The sequence below is a fragment of the Capricornis sumatraensis genome, chromosome 4, assembly GCF_032405125.1.
Source record: "Capricornis sumatraensis isolate serow.1 chromosome 4, serow.2, whole genome shotgun sequence".
In the NCBI taxonomy this organism is placed as follows: domain Eukaryota; kingdom Metazoa; phylum Chordata; class Mammalia; order Artiodactyla; family Bovidae; genus Capricornis; species Capricornis sumatraensis.
This window is the reverse complement of record NC_091072.1, coordinates 148,361,803-148,381,432: the sequence shown is the minus strand read 5'-3', so window position 1 is coordinate 148,381,432 and position 19,630 is coordinate 148,361,803. Positions and strand designations below refer to the sequence as shown.

Genomic DNA, 19,630 nt, shown 5'->3' with positions numbered 1-19,630 from the left:
TGAACTAGTCTCATTTTCTTAGGCAATGGGACCCATGTAACTTATTATCTCTTTTCTGATCTGCCTGTCAGGAGGTTCATAGGTAAGTTTTTGCTCAATTACAGTACCTATTCTTATCTAGGTTTGGCTGATATAATAATATGTTCCCAATCTTTCATTCTTTGGCATTTGCTCATTTTCCCTTAAGTTTTATGGTATCTAGGTTTTCCTTTCTTGTAATTTGTTTGAAGGTTGATAAATAAGAAATAGTAGTTACTGATGTAGCAAAAAAATAAAAATGAATTTTAAAAGGAGTTAGGGTCAAGAATCATTACCAAAATATTAAAAACTGGCATTTTTTCCATTTAATTATTTTCAACAGGCACGTATCATTACATTTAAATTCTTTAAGCTATTTTTAATTAGTTTATGATGAATAACAAGCATCAGTGATTGCTAGAAAAGTGTGAGTTTTCCCATTTTTCTAGAAATCAGTGCACCAGTCAGAAGATGTGAGGGTGGGACTGCCCTGGGGCTCCAGTGGTTAAGACTCTGAATTTCCACTGCACAGGTGGGAATTGTTGGACGTGAATAATCTGCCTGGAGGCACAGGTTCGGTGCCTGGTCGGGAGCATAGAATAAATAAAAATACTCTACAAAATAAAAGGAAATTTTTTTAAAAAAAGAAGAAGATGCAAGGGTGGCATGCTTTATATTTGTGTTTGCTACACAGTGAGGGGAGGATCTCACCTTTCCTCCTTTTTCTCACCTCATCCTTTCTCTCCTTGAAAGAACTGTCATCTTTTTGTAGTTTCAGCGCAAGTTAACATAGATGGAGAACTGTCAGCCAGATGGACTTATAAATTATTTGCTTAGAGTTTCTGGAGGGAGGGCAGGGTTGTCCGTAGGAGCCAAAGAAAGACTTCTAGTACACCTTGAAATGTATTAATACTATGAAGTGTGAAAGTATTATTTGCTTCAGTCATGTCCGACTCTGTGCAACCCCATGGACTGTAGCCTGCCAGGCTCCTCTGTCCATGGGATTTCCCAGGCGAGAATACTGGAGTGGGTTGCCATTCCCTTCGCCAGGGGATCTTCCCAACCCAGGGATCGGACCCAGATCTTCTGCACTCCAGGCGGATTCTTTACAGTCTGGGCCACCAGGGAGACTGTGAAGTATAGCTGTGGTTAATTTCATTGGTGTGGTCTGAACAAGCCTGTTCTTGACCCCGCCTCCTCCTTTCATGTCCAACAGTGAGTGCAGTGGTGACCTTAGGGCACCAAGAGTGGCGAATGTGAGGTCCTGACGGTCCAGTGTGCGCGTGCCCTGTTGATCCTTGCAGCTCCAGCACTGAGCGCTGGCTCCACAAGCGTGCTCTGAACTGGTGTGCGCTGCCGCCACAGGTGCATAGTGCGTGGATCCATAGAAGTGATCGTGAGCTGGGATTACCAGAATCCATCAGACACTGGGCAAGTTCTCCGCAGGCAGTGGGTCAGGTTCCCACGTGCCTGTAAACCATCAACGTGGAATTCAGGCAGCCAGTGCTCCCTAAAGCATGACCCCAGTGTGAACCACAGTAGCACGTTGTCATAGGAGTTCAGTGATGACAGCTGGCCTTCTTAGGTTCGATCCCACTAAATAAACTAACCCTGTTGACTCCAGACTGGAAGCCGTGTCAAGGCAAGCTTTGCCTGGAATATGACCACAGCATCAACTATCAGCCTTGCACAATGAATATCTCCCTAAAGGCCCCACTTCCACCCACACTTCCACCCACCCCTTCCTTGCCAACATCTACACTTCCCTTCTAATGGTTCCTGAAGAACAGAATGAGAGCAACAAGGTGAGGTGGTAGGGAGTGAGCTGGAATTCCAACTTTATCCTTCACTGATGATTCACGGTGAACCCAATGTAACAGGGGTATTTCCTAACCTCTCTGAACCTCAGGTTCCTCTTCAATGACATGGATTTCATATTGACCCAAGGCTGTTGGGAAGCGAAGTGCGATATCTGTATGCACAGCATCTAAATATGTCTCCCCTTTCTCTTTGAAAGTCAAAGCCTGAGCCCCAAGACTCCTCACCCTGTCTCTCACCCTCCAGGCACCGGGTTTCCCCCTCTGACTTTTTGGACAGCCCAAGCACATTGCTGCCCCAGGGTCTTTCGTCTCTACTGCTGTTGCTTGAGGGCTTCCCTGGTAGCTCAGCAATAAAGAATCTGCCTGCAATGCAGGAGCTGCTGGAGACACGGGTTCAAATCTGGGTCAGGAAGATCTCCTGGAGGAAGGCATGGCAACTCACTCCAGTATTCTTGCCCAAAGAATCCCACGGACAGCAGAGCCTGGCAGGTTATGATCCATAAGGTCGCAAAGAGTCGGACACAGCTGAAGCAACTTAGCATACACGCATGCCGTTGCTTGATCATTCTCCAGGTGTCCACGTGGCTGGTTCCTTCTTTGAAGGCAATCCTTTTTCAAACTCCTCCCCCCCAGCAACCTGATCACAAATACAGACAGATTCTACTTTGTAGCTAGAGGCCAGATTCTCATGTCTAGTGGTCAAAAGTTTCTGTTCTTCGTGTGCTCTGGGAATGCCAGGCTGCTCTCAGCCAACTGAAGTGTCCACAAGATGGGTGGATTAACAGGAAATCAGGTCCTCATTAGAGAAAATGAAATACAAGCCCCACTACAGCCCTCAGTGTCTCTGGCCCCCCACCCTAGTCCTGCCCCACAGTGGAAGTGGGCAGAGAAGGGACAGAGAAGCTGGACCAGACAGAGCCTGAGGCTGGTGTTTGGAACCCACCTCCCTGCTCACACAGTCTCCTCCATCGGCCAGCAGAGGCCCAGGGCCCACCTAAGCAACTCAGAGAGCAGCGCAGGTGCCCAGAAAGGACCTGCTTAGGTTCCTGGCTCCCAAAATGATGGCACGTGGCAAGCCACAGTGAAGGGACGATTGAGCCCTGGATGCCCAGAAGCTGGGGCAGGTTTCTGATGTCCGATCCCAAGAGCAAAGCCCAGACAAGTTGTCTTGTCACCCTCTGGAGGAGCCCTCTCTTGTCTAAGATCCTCACTCACCTGCCACCTGCCTTTGGGGCTGAGATTTAACCTTGCTCGGCAGGAACTTCTGCCCTAGACCAGCATTCACACGGTCACAGAGTGTCTCTCCACACGTGCTCACGCAGTCCCAGACTCACACCTGCCTTCCAGTCCCCTGTGCCCACTGTTCATGCCAGTGAAGTGAGCACCTTCCCCGGCCCCCGCCACTCCACGCCTCTCTCATGAACCACTGGAAACAAGACTCCAGACAGAATCCCTTTCTGGGCAGGGTCAACCCCACCAAACGCACGTGTGTATTCAGTATCACCTGGAGGGGCAGAAGGGTCATGCCCTGCTCCCCTAAACGCTGCCTCAATTTGCTTTTCCTCTTAAATAAGCTCCTGGAGAAAGACATGCCTGTTCTTCCCACGGTGTAAATGCCCTTCCTGGGGTGGATAACGGCTGGGGGAGACTTCCTGAAATTGTGAGGATGCTCCAAGAGGCTAAAGTCAAGTTGCAGGGGGTGACTCTGAACCTCTGCCCTCAGCAGACTGTTCCTGAATTAAACCTCAGTTGTTTGCTCATCCATTCAGTTGTGCTAAACACCCCTTGACTTGTAACAAGAAGATAAAGAGATTGGAATTGGTAATTCATCAACAAAAAGCTGCTGCACCAATCCCCTGACTCTTGTCCTGCCTCTTTTCTCCTTGATAGGACATGAGTGTCCAGGAAACTGCTCAGGTGTCCCTCGCCTTCCGAGGGTGAGAGCCACCCCAGGGTGAGAAGTTGCTGGTCTGGGTGCCCCAGCATCCGGGGGCACCTATTGCTCCACAGACAAGTGTGGGACCCCTGAGCTTGGAGTCCCAGGACAGGGCGGTCTTGGACTGAACAAAGGGCTTTCATGTCAGGGATCATAGACTGAAATTACGTCTGCCTGTCCAGCCAGCAGACAAGGATCCGCTCCGCGAAGCCCCCTCCAGGTTCACCCGGCGTCACCGACCTCTCCTTCACTCCCAGCCCCCTCTCCGTCCTGCAAGATTCTAGACGCTCAAGACCATGTCCATGCAAGGGAGACTCACCACGCAGCCCCGGGGTCGTGGCCATGGAGCGGGCGCACCGGACGCGAAACCCCGACTGTCCCGCGGCCGCGCTGGCGTCTGCACTGGCTTACTCAGCCGCCGGGCTAATTCCATCTCGGCTCAGCTCCGTCTGGACGTGCCCGCCCCTGCCTGCTGCTGCTGTCTCCTCCCCCATCCCTCGCTGGGCCACCCGGCCTCCTCCGGCTGCTGCGCCCTGGGCGCACCGGCCGCTAGTCGCGACACGTGGAGGAAGAAGCGCGTTCCCGCCGGCGGGTTGAGTCTGGGTCACGCTCGGGTTAATGAAGCTGAGGGGCCAGACCGTAAGACTGCGGCTCTCCCTGCCCCGGGCGCTGCCTCCTAACCTGGTTCGGGTGTGAGCATTCAGCCGGATTATCTCTTGAACCGTCTGCCTGATAGTTTCCAATTCCGCCCAGAAACCCTGCTTCCCGCCGCCCTGTCGCTGATCGCCTGGGTTGGGGGTGAGTGCTTCCCCGCACACCTGGCCTGCACTCTACCCGCCACCAACTGTCCCCACCTTTCCGGAGACTGAAAGGAGCAGAAATGGAGGAATCTCGCCCCAGGGACAGGAAGAGGGGCTGCAAGTGGTAAGGGGAGGGGCAGGTTTTAGAAAAGCTTCCCAGGGAGACTGTGGGACCAGTTGAGGAAACAGATGTTGAAAGCTCCATCCTAGGAAAAAAGCTCCATCTCTCTGGAATGGCTTTGGTACCTAGTCACGGGCAGGGGGATGGAAAAGAAGACCTCCAAAGGGCCATTCTGCATGATGAAATCTACAGTTCCAAGATGTCCCTAAGTTAAGCGAGTGCATTAATATCAGGGACCCAGAAAATGAAAACAAAATGTATTATGTTAACATATGTGTCAAGTTGGCTCTGTATGACCACAGACTTTCCCATCTCCCATGCTGATAAGGTGGGCTGCTGGGACTGCTCCCCACTTTATGCATGCATGTTCAGTCACGAAGTCGTGTCCTACTCTTTTGGAATCCCATGGGCTATATAGTCTGTCAAGCTCCTTGGTCCATGGGATTTTTCAGGCAAGAATACTGGAGTTGGTTGCCATTTCCTCCTCCAGGGGATCTTCGTGACCCAGGGATCAAACTTATGTCTCCTTCACTGAACGCGGATTCTTTATTGCTGAGCTATTGGGGAAGTCCCTCCCTACTTTGTACATTATATCAATTGATGATGAACCTGAGACCGTAAAGGGAGTCAGGAGCTGAGCAGAAGAAAAACCAGAAACAGCATGTGCCCACCTCTGGCCCGTCCCTGGCGGGCTATGTCCTGGCTGCCAGCAGTAATCAAGGCTGATATGGATACAGACATCCACTCCCTCAGCACCCTTCTCAGAGCCTTCCCCGAAGGAATGAGTTATAATAACCGTTCTATGTCTTACTGCCTGTGTATCCATTTCACAGATGAGGGGACTGCAGTGTAAAGGTCAGGCCCCATATCTCTGATGACTGAGCTCGCTCCAGAGTCTGTGTTCTAACACTTGGATCCTGGCTCCTTTCTCTCCCAGACACGCCCTTCACTCACTTCCGGGAACCCTTCCCTATGTGTTTCCAATGCCAAGAGGACTAGAAACATTTCCACCTTGGTTCATCTCTTCTCTCTCTCCATACTCCCTGAGACTCTTCCTAAGACTCTCACTTTGGGGTACTGTCCCATCTGGTCTGAGGGTGACAAGACAGAGAGTCCTGGGAGAAGACTCTTGAGAGTCCCTTGGACTGCAAGAAGATCAAACCAGTCAATCCTAAAGGAAATCAACCCTGAATATTCTTTGGAAGGACTGATGCTGAAGCTGAAACTTCAATACTTTGGCCACCTGATGTGGAGCCAACTCATTAGAAAAGACCCTGATGCTGCGAAGGATTGAGGGCAGGAGGAGAAGGAGGTGATTGGACATGAGTTTGAGCAAACTCCAGGCGATGGTGAAGGACAGGGAAGCCCGGCGTGCGGCAGTCCATGGGGGTCACAAAGAGTCAGACACAACTGAGCAACTGAACAGCGAGAGCTGGGCCCAGAGGCAGATCCACCTTGGAACGCGTGCAGAGTGGGAGAGCTCCTGGTTCACATGCCGCTACCTGTTTTTCCTTCAGCATCCTATTTACCCTGCTCCCTGATTTTTTTTTTTTAATCAAAACATGTGATTTTTCAAGTTTAGCTTTTTCCTTGGTAGTGAATCATCCTGTCAGTAAACACGAGGAGAACTCGGGCTATGGGAGCACTGGGAAATTGACAACCTCTGTTGAAGAAGTAGCCTCCCACTGAGTTTCTCAGAGCCCCACGCCACCAACACCACCTCGGCCTGGGGCGGAGCATCAGGCGATCAGTCAGAAGAGAGACAGCTATTAATAATTCTCTGGCCTCGGATCTGCTTTCCCACAGAGACCTTAGAGACTACTCAAAGTTGGAGGTGGGGTGATGCTGGATAGATGGCGACAGCCTTTGAATTATTGAGCAGTTATATAAAACTTCTACCCATCCCTCCTTCCCTCCACCTGGCTAAAACTCCCCACCAACGCGACTCAACGGAACTCAGGCCGTTTGCCTCCAAAGTTATCTTCCCTGGAGGTTCTTATCCTGCGGAAGCAGAAAGGCCTAAAAATGCAGCCCTCCCTGGTTCCGGTGAGAACAAGGCTGAATCTGTCAGCACGAGATCCACGTGGCTCTTGCCCAGGTGTCCAGGTCCTTGGGTTCTGAACCTGTCCTTGCCACCAGCGGCTGTGTGACCTTGGGCGAGTCACTCAAGCTCTCTGAGCTACTTTCATCCTCAGTGAAGGGACAGGAGAGGGCAGTGGATGAGATGATGTCTAAATCATTTCCAGCTTCATTGTCCAGTGCCTGCACTGAGTAGAGTCTCTCTCGGGGGTGAAAAGGATCTGACGTGAAAGCCTGGACTCCCACTCCCCAGCCCCCACCTCAGCACCCAGCTCAGAGCAGCCCAGCCATCTCAACCTGGATGAACCACCAGCCTTTGACGAGAGGATGGATTGGCCTTTATTGTGCGCCCGGGAAGGTCCGGGAGCAGAGTGCGCATGCGCGGGGCAGGGATCGCGGAGCCTAGCGGGAAGCAGCAGGTGTCCGTAGCGGACAGGCAGCGCGTCATGGGCTGCACTTCCTGGAAGAGCACTCGCACTGCAGGGCGTTGAGGATCACATGGTGAATGATGGAGCCGTTGGCGCAGCGCAGGGGCACTGGCATGGGCTCCGTGCGCGTGGGCGAGCAGCAGGAACACTGGTCTTGCACGTCCTCCGTGTCGATGGAGTACAGGGCTTTGCTGGTGCATCTTCCCTGCAGCGGGAAAGAGAGAGGCAGCGACGCGCGTGATAGAGAGTCCCAGGGTGCGGAGGGCTCTGGGGCAGCCCGCTTCTTGCACCTGCCCTCCTCCAGGCCTGGCCTCGGCCAGAGGAACCCAGGACAGCCAGGCAGTGTGTCTGAAAGGCCTCCCCTAATTGGAACTCTCACACCCAGGCCTGTAGCTGCAATTTCTATGCATGTTTGATGGGTCTCTGGGGAATGCAGCTCCTGTGTTCCATAATGTTCCATAAGTAACCCTCCATTCTCTTCAAAGGAAGCTTTGAATCATTGCTTTTTTTTTTTTTGTCTTCTCAAGTCAAAAGTTCTCAGTTAACTTCAATAAAACATTTGCTTTCAAAAGGAAAAAAAAGTTCCTAGTTTCTTTCACATCTCCTCCCCATGAACTTCCCAGATCTTTTCACAATGTATCTAAAGAGAGGTGTTCAAATGAAGAGACCTGTCCTCTGAACCAAGGGCCCCTTACCTGGCAGTAGTTAATGTCCACTTCCTCTTCAGATTTGCAGTCTCCCACCTTGATGTACTGCACCCTGGCTGTGATGTCCTTGCACTCGGGCTCCTCACCTACAGGGCAAGTGAGAGATGGGACCTGTCCTCCTGTTCCACTCCAGTTCCCTTATTCACTAGACATAGGTCAGTTTCACGGTAACCAGGTCACCACAGCCAGCTACGGAGAGGGCAAGTCAGTGATCCTGGTTCCCCTCAGCTTCTCCTGCTAAGTCGCTTCAGTCGTGTCCTACTCTTTGCAACCCCACGGACTGCAGCTCACCCGGCTCCTCTGTCCTTGTGATCTCCCAGGCAAGAATACTAGAGTGGGCTGTCATTCCCTTCTCCAGGGGATCTTCCCGACCCAGGGATCGAACTTGCATCTCCTGCATTGGCAGGTAGGTTCTTAACCACTGGCACCACCTGGGAAGCCCAGCTTCTCTTGACCCTTCACAATCAGAAATGAAGATATCCCTGGGTTGAACTCACTTAATGGCACAATTCTAACTGCAAGAGGAGCCTAGATTCACCGTGCTTTGGTGTAGATGGATAAGACTTACTTATATACAATTGTAGACTCTAAAAGCCACAGTGATCAGAGCAATCCTGTTGTGCTTATAACTCTGCATGTGTGCTGAGATGCTCAGTTGTGTCCAACTCTGTGACCCCATGGACTACAGCCTGCCCGGCTCCTCTGTTCATGGAGTTTTCCAGGCAAGAATACTGGAGAGGGTTGCCAGTTTCTTCTCCAGAGGATCTTCCCCACCCAGGGATCGAACCTGCATCTCCTCCGTCTCCAGCATTGGCAGGCAGATTCTTTACCACTGTGCCACCTGGGAAGCCTGCTTATACTATACCCAGAAGTGAACAGGCAATGAGTATCCAATAAATACAATTAATATCTATCCATCCCTGCAAATGTCATTGTCTCCCTGGGGACTGAGAATATCCTTGCGGCCCTTATGGAATCTTTTGCTTTGAGTATAGCCATCTCCTGGTCGCAGGCATGGGTTTCCTTACCACTCAGGGGTTAACAGCATTCAGTTTTGAATCTCTCCTTGCCCCATGGATAATTCTAGGATTCAATGTCAGCTCACCATTGCCTGTCCAAACACTGGGAGTTTTCCATTCCTGGATGACTCCAAATCTAATTCAACCTTAACTACATATTAGCCAGCCTCCCAATTTCCAAATAATTTCATTTGAAAGCGAAAGGCTGCCAACCACATTAAGAGGGTGAATGAGGAAAACATATTGAAGCCAACACACAGTAGATTTAAATCCTCGAGCCTGGCTTATTTTCCTTATGGAGGGTCCTCGTCTCCTGAAAGCACTGAAGCCCCCATTTGGCCTCTTTGCTAGTTTTGCAGATAACAGCCTCGGCCAGATTGCCCTGCAGCACACCTAGAGAAAAATGCGTCTCTTCCTGGATGGTTTCCTGATTCAGCCATGCAGACAGGAATCACAGAGAGAGATGCTCTCAGAGTGTGTCCCCTCAGTCTGCCGCTTGGCTACAGCAACTCCAGGCACTGTCAGAGTGAGCCATCAGGAGAAGAACAAATGACTGACCACTGAAGGTATTCGCGTTTTTCACTCTTTCTTTCTTTTTCCCAGGGGCTTCCCTGGTGGCTCAGATGGTAAAGAATCCACCTGCAATGCAGGAGACCAGGTTCGATCCCTGGGTCAGAAGGATCCCCTAGAGAAGGGAATGGCTACCCACTCCAATATTCTTACCTAGAGAATTACATGGACAGTGGAGCCTGGTGGGCTATAGTCCATGGGGTTGCAAACAGTCGGACACAACTGAGCAACTCTTCGCTTTCTCTACCTCCAAATAAACATGGGAACATGGACCCAGGAATCCAAAAACAAACAAACAAACCAAAAAAGCTAAGTAACTAAACTAAAAAAACAAAGAATATTAGTCCAGACAAGTAATTCTATACCCAGAGTATACAGCACCAACTTTGGGATTCTGACAGGTACATGTGCTCACGGAAACAAGAACGTGTGGTGAGATGCTTTCTGATGAGCAGACTGGAGCCCCGTCTCCAAAGCTGCTGCGGTAACTACTGGGGGACCAACCCGTGCAACACAGTGCAAGGTCAGGAAAAGCCAAGGACTTCCCTGGTGGCCTGGTGGCAAAGAATCTGCCTGCCAACACAGGGGATACAGGCTTGATCCCTAGTCCGGGAAGATCCCACATGCCTCGGGGCATCTAAGCCCATGCACCATGACCACAGAGCAAGCGCACTCTAGAGCCCATGCTCAGCAACAAGAGAAGCCACCCCAATGAGAAGCTTGCACACCGCAGCTAAAGGTAGCCCCAGCTCCCCACAACTAGAGAAAGCCTGGGCACCACAATGGAGACACAGTGCAGCCAAAGAAAAAGTAATTCAAAAAAAGAACAGGCGAGAGTGAAGGAGAGGAGATTAATAATACTGGTTAATGAGACCAGCCATATCAGTCCTTGAGAAGACTGTGTTTCTCTGCAGCCCCACAGCCAGCTTCTCGCTTCCCCTTCTCTCTGGGATACTCAAAGAATAGAGGTGTATTGAGTGTCTCATCTGTTGAGATCATAAATCAAGCCACCTTGTCTTCAAGGAGCTTCAGTGGCAGAGAGAAGACATTCTCTTGTGATAGGACTGTGACCAACCCAAGACCCGGCGAGGAGAAAGGCAAGTAAGAGGCTAGTGATTGCCAGGAGTCTGGAAGAAGGAAAAGAGACTGATTTACAGGCATCTGAAAGGGGGCTTGAGTAGGGGGCAGTCCAAGGACATGCGAGGCAGGGTGGCAGTCCCCTGCAGAATGGAATGCAATGACTGCGCTATCTTTCTAGAATGAAGTTCACTTCAAGGAATATCCCCTGGACTTAATCTGATGGGTTTCAAGGGACAGTCCATTGGTAACGTACTTACATGTGTCACAGCACGTGCCAGGAATTTTCACGATTTTCCCCTAAGAAAACAGCAAGGTCCCGAGTTAGGCACAAATAGTACATAGTGGACACTTTCTGTCATTCCAAGCCAAGTCCTGCCTCTGGACTCACAGCCCTGAGCCCAAGTCCCCAGAAGTGAACAGACTATCCCATCACAAAGGTGAGCAGACTGACCACCCCACCCGGGCAGGCTGAAACGGTCCTGATTATTCTGAATTCTCTTCCAGTTGAGAGTCTCAGGGACTGTCATTCCCAGGGGAGACCATCAATCAGTTTGGTCTCTCACCTCCCCATTCAAGGATCACAGATCCAATCTCCCCCAAGGGGAGGTATTTTCTTAGAGCATCATAGAGAGAGTTTCATCTCTCTATCAGGCTTTGATTTTGTAATTTTGTTGATTTTTAAACTAGGCTGAGGTTCTCCTTGAACACTGGGAATCATGGCAGAGCTGGACTGCCATTCAGAAGAACCTTCTTTTTTCAAAGATGGAGCCAGTCAAGAGGAAGGAGGAAGGGCCCGGGCTCTGACGGCTCACCCCCTCAGCCAGACATTTGTGTTCGTTGAAGGGCGGGCAGCCCGTGACCCTCTTCTCCCAAATGAACTCTCCTCTCTTGTTGACTTTGCAGAAGTGACTGTCACAGCCATCCTGGAGTGTCTCATCACGCTAAAAGGAAAGAGAGGATGTGCGTTGAACAAATCTGAAGGCAGCCCTTGGGTTTCAAAGCCACTTCAAATAGTGACCTTGACTCCCTGGAGTTGCTGAGACAATGTGGGGGACCATAGGACAAGAATGAGGCCAGGTGCAGTCCGGTTTTGCAACCTGTTTACTGGGAATCGGGCTGTATGAAAGTAGGGAATCCCTAAACTTTTCTGACCACATAACAGCATAAGGAATCAAGACACAGTGGAGGTAAATTGGCCAATCAATAGCTGAACTACAGATGAGTGCCTCTGATGGGAGAGATGACCGAACTAGGTGCCTGTCTCACCAGCCCATCCCAACTTTCACAGATCGGCATCTCTGTCACCTGACTGCCTACCCAGTCTCAGAGATAATCGAGGCTGGAGAAAATCTTAGAGGTCGACCAACTCTCAATCATGGGGGCCCACACCAACTATCCCCTTATCAAGGAAAGTGACAGAATAACTAAATCAAAGAGAAAATCCTATACCTTCTAAAGGTTATCCATCTTTTCTTTGTAAAAAATCAGAAATAGGTATGAAAAGAAGTCAATATCGACCCAAACTTGGCTCCCTCTTTCTCGATGGAAAGATCCCCAAGCAGGGAAGCAGACGGTGATCTGAGGGGACTGTCTTGACTTCCACTTGCCCCCACCTTCAGCATCAGGATCTGTCCCCCTCGTAGCTGAATGGTGCACGCCGTAGGCAGGCATCTCCCACAGCATTCGCCCTGGAGCTTCTCTTCCACGTAACCCTGGAACCAGGAGAAAACGCAGCCTCTGTGAACCTCCCCTGAAGACCCCGTTCATAAGTAAGCCAAACTGTAAATGATTTCATCATACCCAGCCGCTCCATCCAGAAATCTGGGGTCACCCTCGTCCCTGCCCCCTTTTGCTCATCCCCTGCCTCAGCCCTCACCCACACATCACCAGATCTTGCCAAAAAAATGCATCTTGAACTCATCCACTGCTTGTCATTCCAAGGTCCCCTGTCATCACCCAATCCACGCAATCATCATCCACCACTGGACTGTGTCACAGTGGAAATTGTCTTCCTGCCTCCATCCCTTACCTTTACGGTAGGGGAAAGGCTGTGGCTTCCAGACCACAGGATTTCACAGTTTTACAAAAACGCCCCCAAATCTGGGAGACCACACAGGGTAACCAACTTTTTATTTTTGCAAAGAATTTTCAAACATGTTAACCAAATAAGAACCAAAAAGCGATCATCAGTTGTCTCATCATTGCATTAAAATTAAAGCTCTTTTACCTTTCCCCACCATGCCAAAAGGGGCTGGCTTCCCTGGTGGCTCAGACAGCAAAGAGTCTGCCTGCCATGTGGGAGAACCACATCCCTGGATCAGGAAGACCCCTTGGAGAAGGGAATGGCAACCCACTCCAATATTCTCACCTGGAAAAATCCATGGACAGAGGAGCCTGGTGGGCTACAGTCCATGGGGTCGCAAAGAGTCAGACATGACTGAACAACTAACACTTTCACATCATGCCAAAAGAAAAAAAAACACATGAAGAACAAAACTTCATAAAACTTTAAAAGCATACATTTAGCTATGTGAAAGCCAGCTACGGGGTCACTTTTTTCACTTTGCTGCATTTAGTAATGACCACTTAAGAGATTCATTCCTTGGGGGCCTGAGGTTTTTCTGCTGTGACTCTCTAGCAGGTCAGTCTGGAGTCCCGGGCAGAAGGCCTGGCTGTCTCACAGGGCTCCCGTGCTGACTGCACAGACACTGAAGGCTCCTAACCAGCAGGGAGGTGAGGAGCCTGTGCGTGTGCACTGAACCCATCAGGGAGGCCGTAGAGAAAGCCAGTGAGGACTGAGCTTCCAGCGGAACAGGGCGACTGGATGGGCCCCGGCTACACACACACAATGCTGCTGATGTTTGAGGCCGTGGGGTGAGCTTTAGCCGTGTTTTCAAAATCACACAATTCCTGAAGGTGTGGACCGTGATGAATGGGAGAGGAAGAGAGAGATGGGGAAAACAGCATGAATGCATGCAACTGGTTATTATCAGAATGAGGAAATAAAATGCGGTTGACGTCAGACAGGATTTCATAGGAGCCTGGATTGGGGCATTTTCTAGTGAGTGCTAGAAGAGACTAGGAAATACCTTCTACTCAGCCCAAAATCTTTACAGGAGACATGAGGCTGCTGGGTGGGGGACAAATGGAGGAGGGGGTTGCAAAGTGAAGAGATGAGGCTGTGGAGGCTCTATCCACGCCCCAGAGGGGCCAAGGGAATGGTGAAGCCAAGGACGAGGAAAGATGGGGGGCGTCGTGGGAGGGAAAGGGACAGGAGGAGGTGGAGGATGGGGTGGGAGGTGAGAGGAGAGGGCAGTGATTTCAGAGGAGCAGTGGACTGGGGAAGGAGGGAGGGGAGGCGAGGGAGCAGGCTGACCTCACTCGCAGGAGAGAGAAGAGACCCTGAGAGGCGAGAACACAGGTGCACGGGTGACAGGCGTGTCTGAGCGCTGCTGGGCTTCCGGCCACTGCTGACTGGACACCCACTGCACCGCCCGCAGGTGGACCAGGAGGAGGGCAGAGCTGACCGGGCTTTCGCTGCAGCATCCAATCAGGAAGGGCCAGGCGTCCCACCAACCACAGAACTCACAGGTTAGAGCAGCCAATGAGCCCTGCTCCCCTGTCCAGGGATGCCCCCAGGCTCTTCTCACAGGCGTCTCCCAGCCCTTTTCACAAACTGTGTCGGCCACTCAAGGACCCCAGTCCTATCTCCCCACTGCCCTTACTCTATTTTCCTTTTCTCACCCTCTTTTTAAACTTTCTTCTCTTGTGAATATATTTATTAACATCGGTCCTATGCACAGTTTACAACTCATAATGAATAGTGAATATGGGCTTCCCGGGTGGTGCTAGCTGTAAAGAAAATCCGCCTGCCAATGCAGGAGACATAAGAGACACAGGTTCGATCCCTGGGTCAGGGAGATCCCCTGGAGGAGGGCATGGCAACCCACTCCAGTATTCTTGCCTGGAGAATCCCATACACAGAGGAGCCTGGAGACTCACGGTCCATGGGGTGGCAAAGAGTCAAACACAACTGAAGCGGCTTAGCACATTCGCACAGTGATAACATATTTTAAACCTTGCACTTGAAACTATGTGGGTTATTTTCAAACCTCCTTTGATATTGATTTCTAACATTAATCCACAGTGTTAAGAGAACAGAGTCTGTATGATTTCTTTAGACCATGAAGTTTTTGCACCTTGTTTTATGTCCCTGGATATGTTCCAGTGTCTCCTGGTTTATAGTCCGTGGGAACTTGAACAGAATTTTGTATCCTACTGTTGTGTGAAAATTGTATAAAACTTAACTACGTTGAATTGGTCCATAGCGCTTTTCAGCTCTTGTATCCTTCTACTTCTCTGTCTATTCATTCTAGTAATGTTTGAGAGTTTGATGTTGAAACTCCAACTAAAACCCTTAATTTATCTACTTTAAAAAATAATTGCAATATCTAGTAGAACTATTTTTAAAAGCCTTTAAAAAAGAGAAACTACTTTTAAAAAGCCACCGCCCTTTCTCTTGCTGATCTGCCAGTCTGTCCCCATTGCCCCTCCCGGGTGGTCACTGCTGAAGGTCAATCCAAGGTCATGCTCCTCCAGGAGGCTTTCTCAGTGCTCCCAGTCAGGGTCATGTCTCTTCCCCTTGCATTCCTTTATCTCTATCAGCACAGACCACCAGCATAGACCACTGGCTGCTGGGCCCCTTGAGGTAGAAGCATTGTCTCCCCTGGAGGAGACAGAGGGCCCACATTTCTGGTGATGCTATCAGTTCCATCTGACATTTGCATTTCAAACAGACTGACCTAAACTTGACCCAGCACAGCTCCCCACGTGCAGGAGGCCTCCTGGAGGTCCAGGGAAGGATGCTGAGTGAGAAGGGGCATATGAGGCAGAGACAACCGCAGAGCTAATCTCCGGGATCTCAAGGGGGAGGAAGTGAGTTCACTGCCCTGTGTGTGTGTGTGTGTGTGTGTGTGTGTGTGTGTGTGTGTGTGTGTGTGTGTGTGTGTGTGTGTGTGTGTGTGTGTGTGATGTGCTTGGTTGCTCAGCTGTGTCTGACTCTTTGTGACCCTATGGACTGTGGCCTTCCAGGCTCCTCTGTTCATGAAAGAACACAGGAGTGGGTTGCCATTGCCTTCTCCAGGGGATCTTCCCCATCCAGGGATTGAAACCACGATCTCCTGCACTGGGAGACTGATTCTTTACCATCTGAGCCACCAGGGAAGCCCACACTGCCCTGGGGAGAGGCAATTTTTTTGGAGAAGTGGAGAAGCACAAAGACCAAAGTGGGCTGTGGATTTTAAAATATTTAGAAACCTATGTCTAGACTGGATTCTAAAACTGGGTATCCTGGTGGCTCAGACGGTAACGCGTCTGTCCACAATATGGGAGACCCAGGTTTGATCCCTGGGTTGGGAAGATCCCCTGGAGAAGGAAATGGCAATCCACTCCAGGACTATTGCCTGGAAAATCCCATGGACAGAGAAGCCTGGTAGGCTACAGTCCATGGGTTCGCAAAGAGTCAGACACGACTGAGCGACTTCACTTTCACTATGGATGCAGAGGAGGTGACTGTGCCACCCTCTGACCACCAGAGGGCGCCAGTAAAGAGCATGCTCATCCCCCTGACGGCTTCCTGCAGGACAGTGGGTGTGGACCTCCCTCTCCTGGCATGGATTGTAATTCCATCGACCAGGTGAAGGGGTGCCACAGACTTCAGACAGCATCATTCCTCCCCATATTCAAGCCCAGATGTATCAGGGCAGTTGTCTCACAGACCCACACTTGCACTGGAAACCCTAAAACTGGGATTTTAAATTTCAAAAAAGCAAAAACACATATTTCGCTCCCTTCTTCCTGAGGCAGGGATGTTCTCCTTGAGCCATTCTATCAGAAACAATGTGCATCCTATAGACCCCTTCGTTCCCCATGTTATTACGCCCCTCCTTGGAGCCTCACACAGCGCCCAGGTGCAGAACACACCTGTCCTCAAGAGTGCTGACCGCACCGGCTCCAGTGTTCCTCATCCCTCCCCCCACCGCCCCTCCCCTCTGGCCACTGCACTGCTGCTCCGATAAGAGATTCCTCTCCAGGAACCGGCCAGCCCCCACCCACTGCTCCACCACCTAAAAGAGTGGTTACATTATGTATTCTGTGCATCCAGCTCACAAGAAACTCGTCCGAATAACTGTATTTTCTGAGACGGCAGGAGCTGCAAGTGCAAGGGGCAGCCTGCGGGAGAAGCCGAGGCATCCTCCTCAGCACTGGGTGCAGCTCCACGCGGGGGAGGAGGGTTTGCTAAGAGGCGTGATTAGACCAGTGAAGTGCTTGCTCTCCTCTACTCCACTAGAAGTGAGGGCTCCACGTCCCAGACCCACCTGTGGAGGGGTTCGAAGCAAACAGCATCACCGTGACCTGGCAGAGTCAGGGTGAGCTATTTTAGACCACCCCAGTGTCCAGTGGGGCTGCCCTGGTGGCTCAGTGGTAAACACTCTGCCTGCAATGCCAGAGATCTGCATTCAACCCCTGGGTCGGGAAGATCCCCTGGAGAAGGAAATGGCAGCCCACTCCAGTACTCGTGCCTGGGAAACCCCAAGCACAGAGGAGCCTGGCAGGGTGCAGTCCATGGGGTCACAAAGAGTTGGACAACAATGTGCAATAATAAAAGGATACTTTGAGGCAGGTCCACTCCAGAGAACGTGACAAGTGTCTGATAAATAACTGTGGGCTAACTGGTAACTGTCGGATAAATATTTGACTGATTTTTAATGCTTTCAAAGATCAGTAGTGATGTTACTTAAAGTTGCCTAAAGAAGAATACAGAATTGTGAATATGGTCGCAGCCTTGCAAATACATGAAAAAAATGTTTTAAATGTACAAAACTAAATTATAATTGTTTCTGAGAAATGCAATCTGGGTAGGTGACTTTTAGTCCCTACCTGGACATAATCAGAAAATCATGAGTTTTTATTTAAAGATCCTGGTGAGGTCCCATTGCCTGGGTCCTAAAAGTACCCATTTGACCCCCCCCCCGCCCCGATCCCCGCCAACTGCAGCCTCTCTTACCACAGGGCAGGCCTGGCAGGTGGTCTGCCTGCACTCCAGCTTGAATCCGGAGACGACCCCTGCCTGGACGGTGCAGCGGCAGGTCATGCATGCGTCAACCATCACAGTCTTCCCGGGCTGGAACCAGAGGGGACCAGGGTCAGGCCTCCTGGCACCCCGGTCCCCCAACCCCTGACTGCCCTCAGCCACATGAGCCATCTGTCTTAGGTGTGGGGCCCGGCTACTCAAAGCTGCTAGGCGCCATCGTCACCCCAATTCTCCTCTGGTCCTCAGAGGCCACTCCTTCCCCGACCCTACCCCCCATGGCAGTGGTGAGAGTGAGGGCTTTCCCTGGGGCAGAGGGAGAGGGGACGGACTGGCATCTCCTGTGTCTGGGGGCTGAGGGGCCGGGAGGTGAGCGCTAGAAGGCGAGGGTGGGATCCAGGCCCTGGAGAGTTGGGGCTTCCACTCCAGGATGCCTGGGAAGCCCTAGGGGCAAGGGAAGTGTGGGTGGAGCAGATCACTCTGGGTCCTGTCATTTGCACTTTCAGATGCTGCCCACCCTCCACACAGCCCCTGTCCCTGCCCCCCTGGGGAGAAGGCATCAGCTCACCCCGATGATGGTGCCGTTGAGCACGCAAGCCTGCACAGGCTCTGGGGAGAGACAGGCGCAGGGCATGAGTGATCGGAACACACCTGGTGGAGACCTGCAACCCGGCTGCTCTGCTGGGCTGGGCCTCTCCCCTCCACCTGCCAGTCCTTCCCGCCACCCCCGCCAGGCACTGTGGGTCCTCCTGCCCACGTGGCCACACTGACCCCAGGCCCCCCAAGGATGGGCAGCTGCCTGCTCCCCACCCTCCAGCCCCCTGGAGCCCTGGAGGGGAGGGTACTTGTTTAAGTGATTCACATTGACGGGGCAAGAGAGAGGGTGCTGCGCTTGTGAAGGAATAAAAATCTGCTTTGGAAACTAAGTCCCACAATAAAATCACACAAAGAATTCAGGGCAGGAGGTGGTGAGAGTTGTTTGCTGTTGCTGCTGTTATTGGTTGTTCGGCTGATTGTTTATTTGGTTGGTTGGTTGGTTGGTTGCTTGGTTGATGGTGGGTTGATTGATTGGCTGTTTGGTTGATTGGTTGATGGTTAGTTGGTTGCTTGGTTGATGGTTGGTTGGTTGATTGGTTGTTTGGTTGATTGGTTGATGGTTAGTTGGTTGCTTGGTTGATGGTGGGTTGGTTGATTGGTTGGTTGGTTGATTGGTTGGTTGGTGGGGTTAGGAGATGGATAGCTGGAATACCTTCTCCAGAAGAACGATGGAGAAGGCATTTCTAGAATCAGAGAAGCCTGGATCCGATCCCAGTTCTGCCACTCAGGTGAGCAAGTGGAGGTATCACAGTACTCACTGAGATCGTCATGGGATGACGTGAGACACAGTACAAAGCCAGCACTAAGCTCAGGGATGACCTTCAGGAATAGTCCTACTTCTCTCCTCTCATTTGCTTTCTCCCCAAACATTAGGAAAGGACAGGAAGATTTGATCCTGCCCCTCTCCCTAAGCTGCTCCAGAGGCAAGGATTCGGGAGCCCTTCTGAGCCTTTCTGGAGGGCTGGGAGGCCTGGAGGCTGGCCTGGTGGCATGTCTTACCGCAGCGACAGGCGGGGCAACACCCCAAGGTCTGACAGCGCAGCTGGAAGCCCAAGGGGCAGGTGGGGACGTCCAGCTGTGGGCAGGAGACGTTCCTCTGCTGCACGAAGACCTCCTCCTTGACTCGGACGCACTCATAGATGAGGCAGGGGTTCTCGGGGGAGGCCCAGCGAGAGCCAACCTGTGGGCAGAGCACCCGAGTGGGTCGTGGGGCCCGAGGTCCCACTGGGAGTGGGTGGTCCCCTCAGGAGCTGGGGTGGGCCCTGGAGGTGAGCCTGGCCCCACAGCTAAGCCCTGCCCACGGGGGGAGGCCCCTGGAGGGAATGACAGTTCATCCAGGTCCTTCGGTGAGTCTGGGTCAGAGTC

General features: G+C 51.4%; 1 protein-coding gene across 2 annotated transcripts in view; it reads right to left on the bottom strand.

Annotated features, from left to right (window-relative positions):
* Positions 1 to 7,107: 7,107 nt before the first annotated feature.
* The window catches only part of VWF (von Willebrand factor), a 122,820-nt gene continuing 110,297 nt past the window's right edge, over positions 7,108 to 19,630 (bottom strand). For both annotated transcript variants that reach the window (XM_068972235.1, XM_068972236.1), the window contains 8 exons: positions 19,265 to 19,445; positions 18,237 to 18,277; positions 17,645 to 17,761; positions 12,192 to 12,290; positions 11,391 to 11,519; positions 10,836 to 10,875; positions 7,898 to 7,995; positions 7,108 to 7,407 (listed from right to left, as the gene is read on the bottom strand). In XM_068972235.1, coding sequence (XP_068828336.1) covers positions 7,219 to 7,407; positions 7,898 to 7,995; positions 10,836 to 10,875; positions 11,391 to 11,519; positions 12,192 to 12,290; positions 17,645 to 17,761; positions 18,237 to 18,277; positions 19,265 to 19,445 — 894 coding nt within the window. In that variant the 3' untranslated portion in view covers positions 7,108 to 7,218. The remainder of the gene's footprint in view (positions 7,408 to 7,897; positions 7,996 to 10,835; positions 10,876 to 11,390; positions 11,520 to 12,191; positions 12,291 to 17,644; positions 17,762 to 18,236; positions 18,278 to 19,264; positions 19,446 to 19,630) is intronic.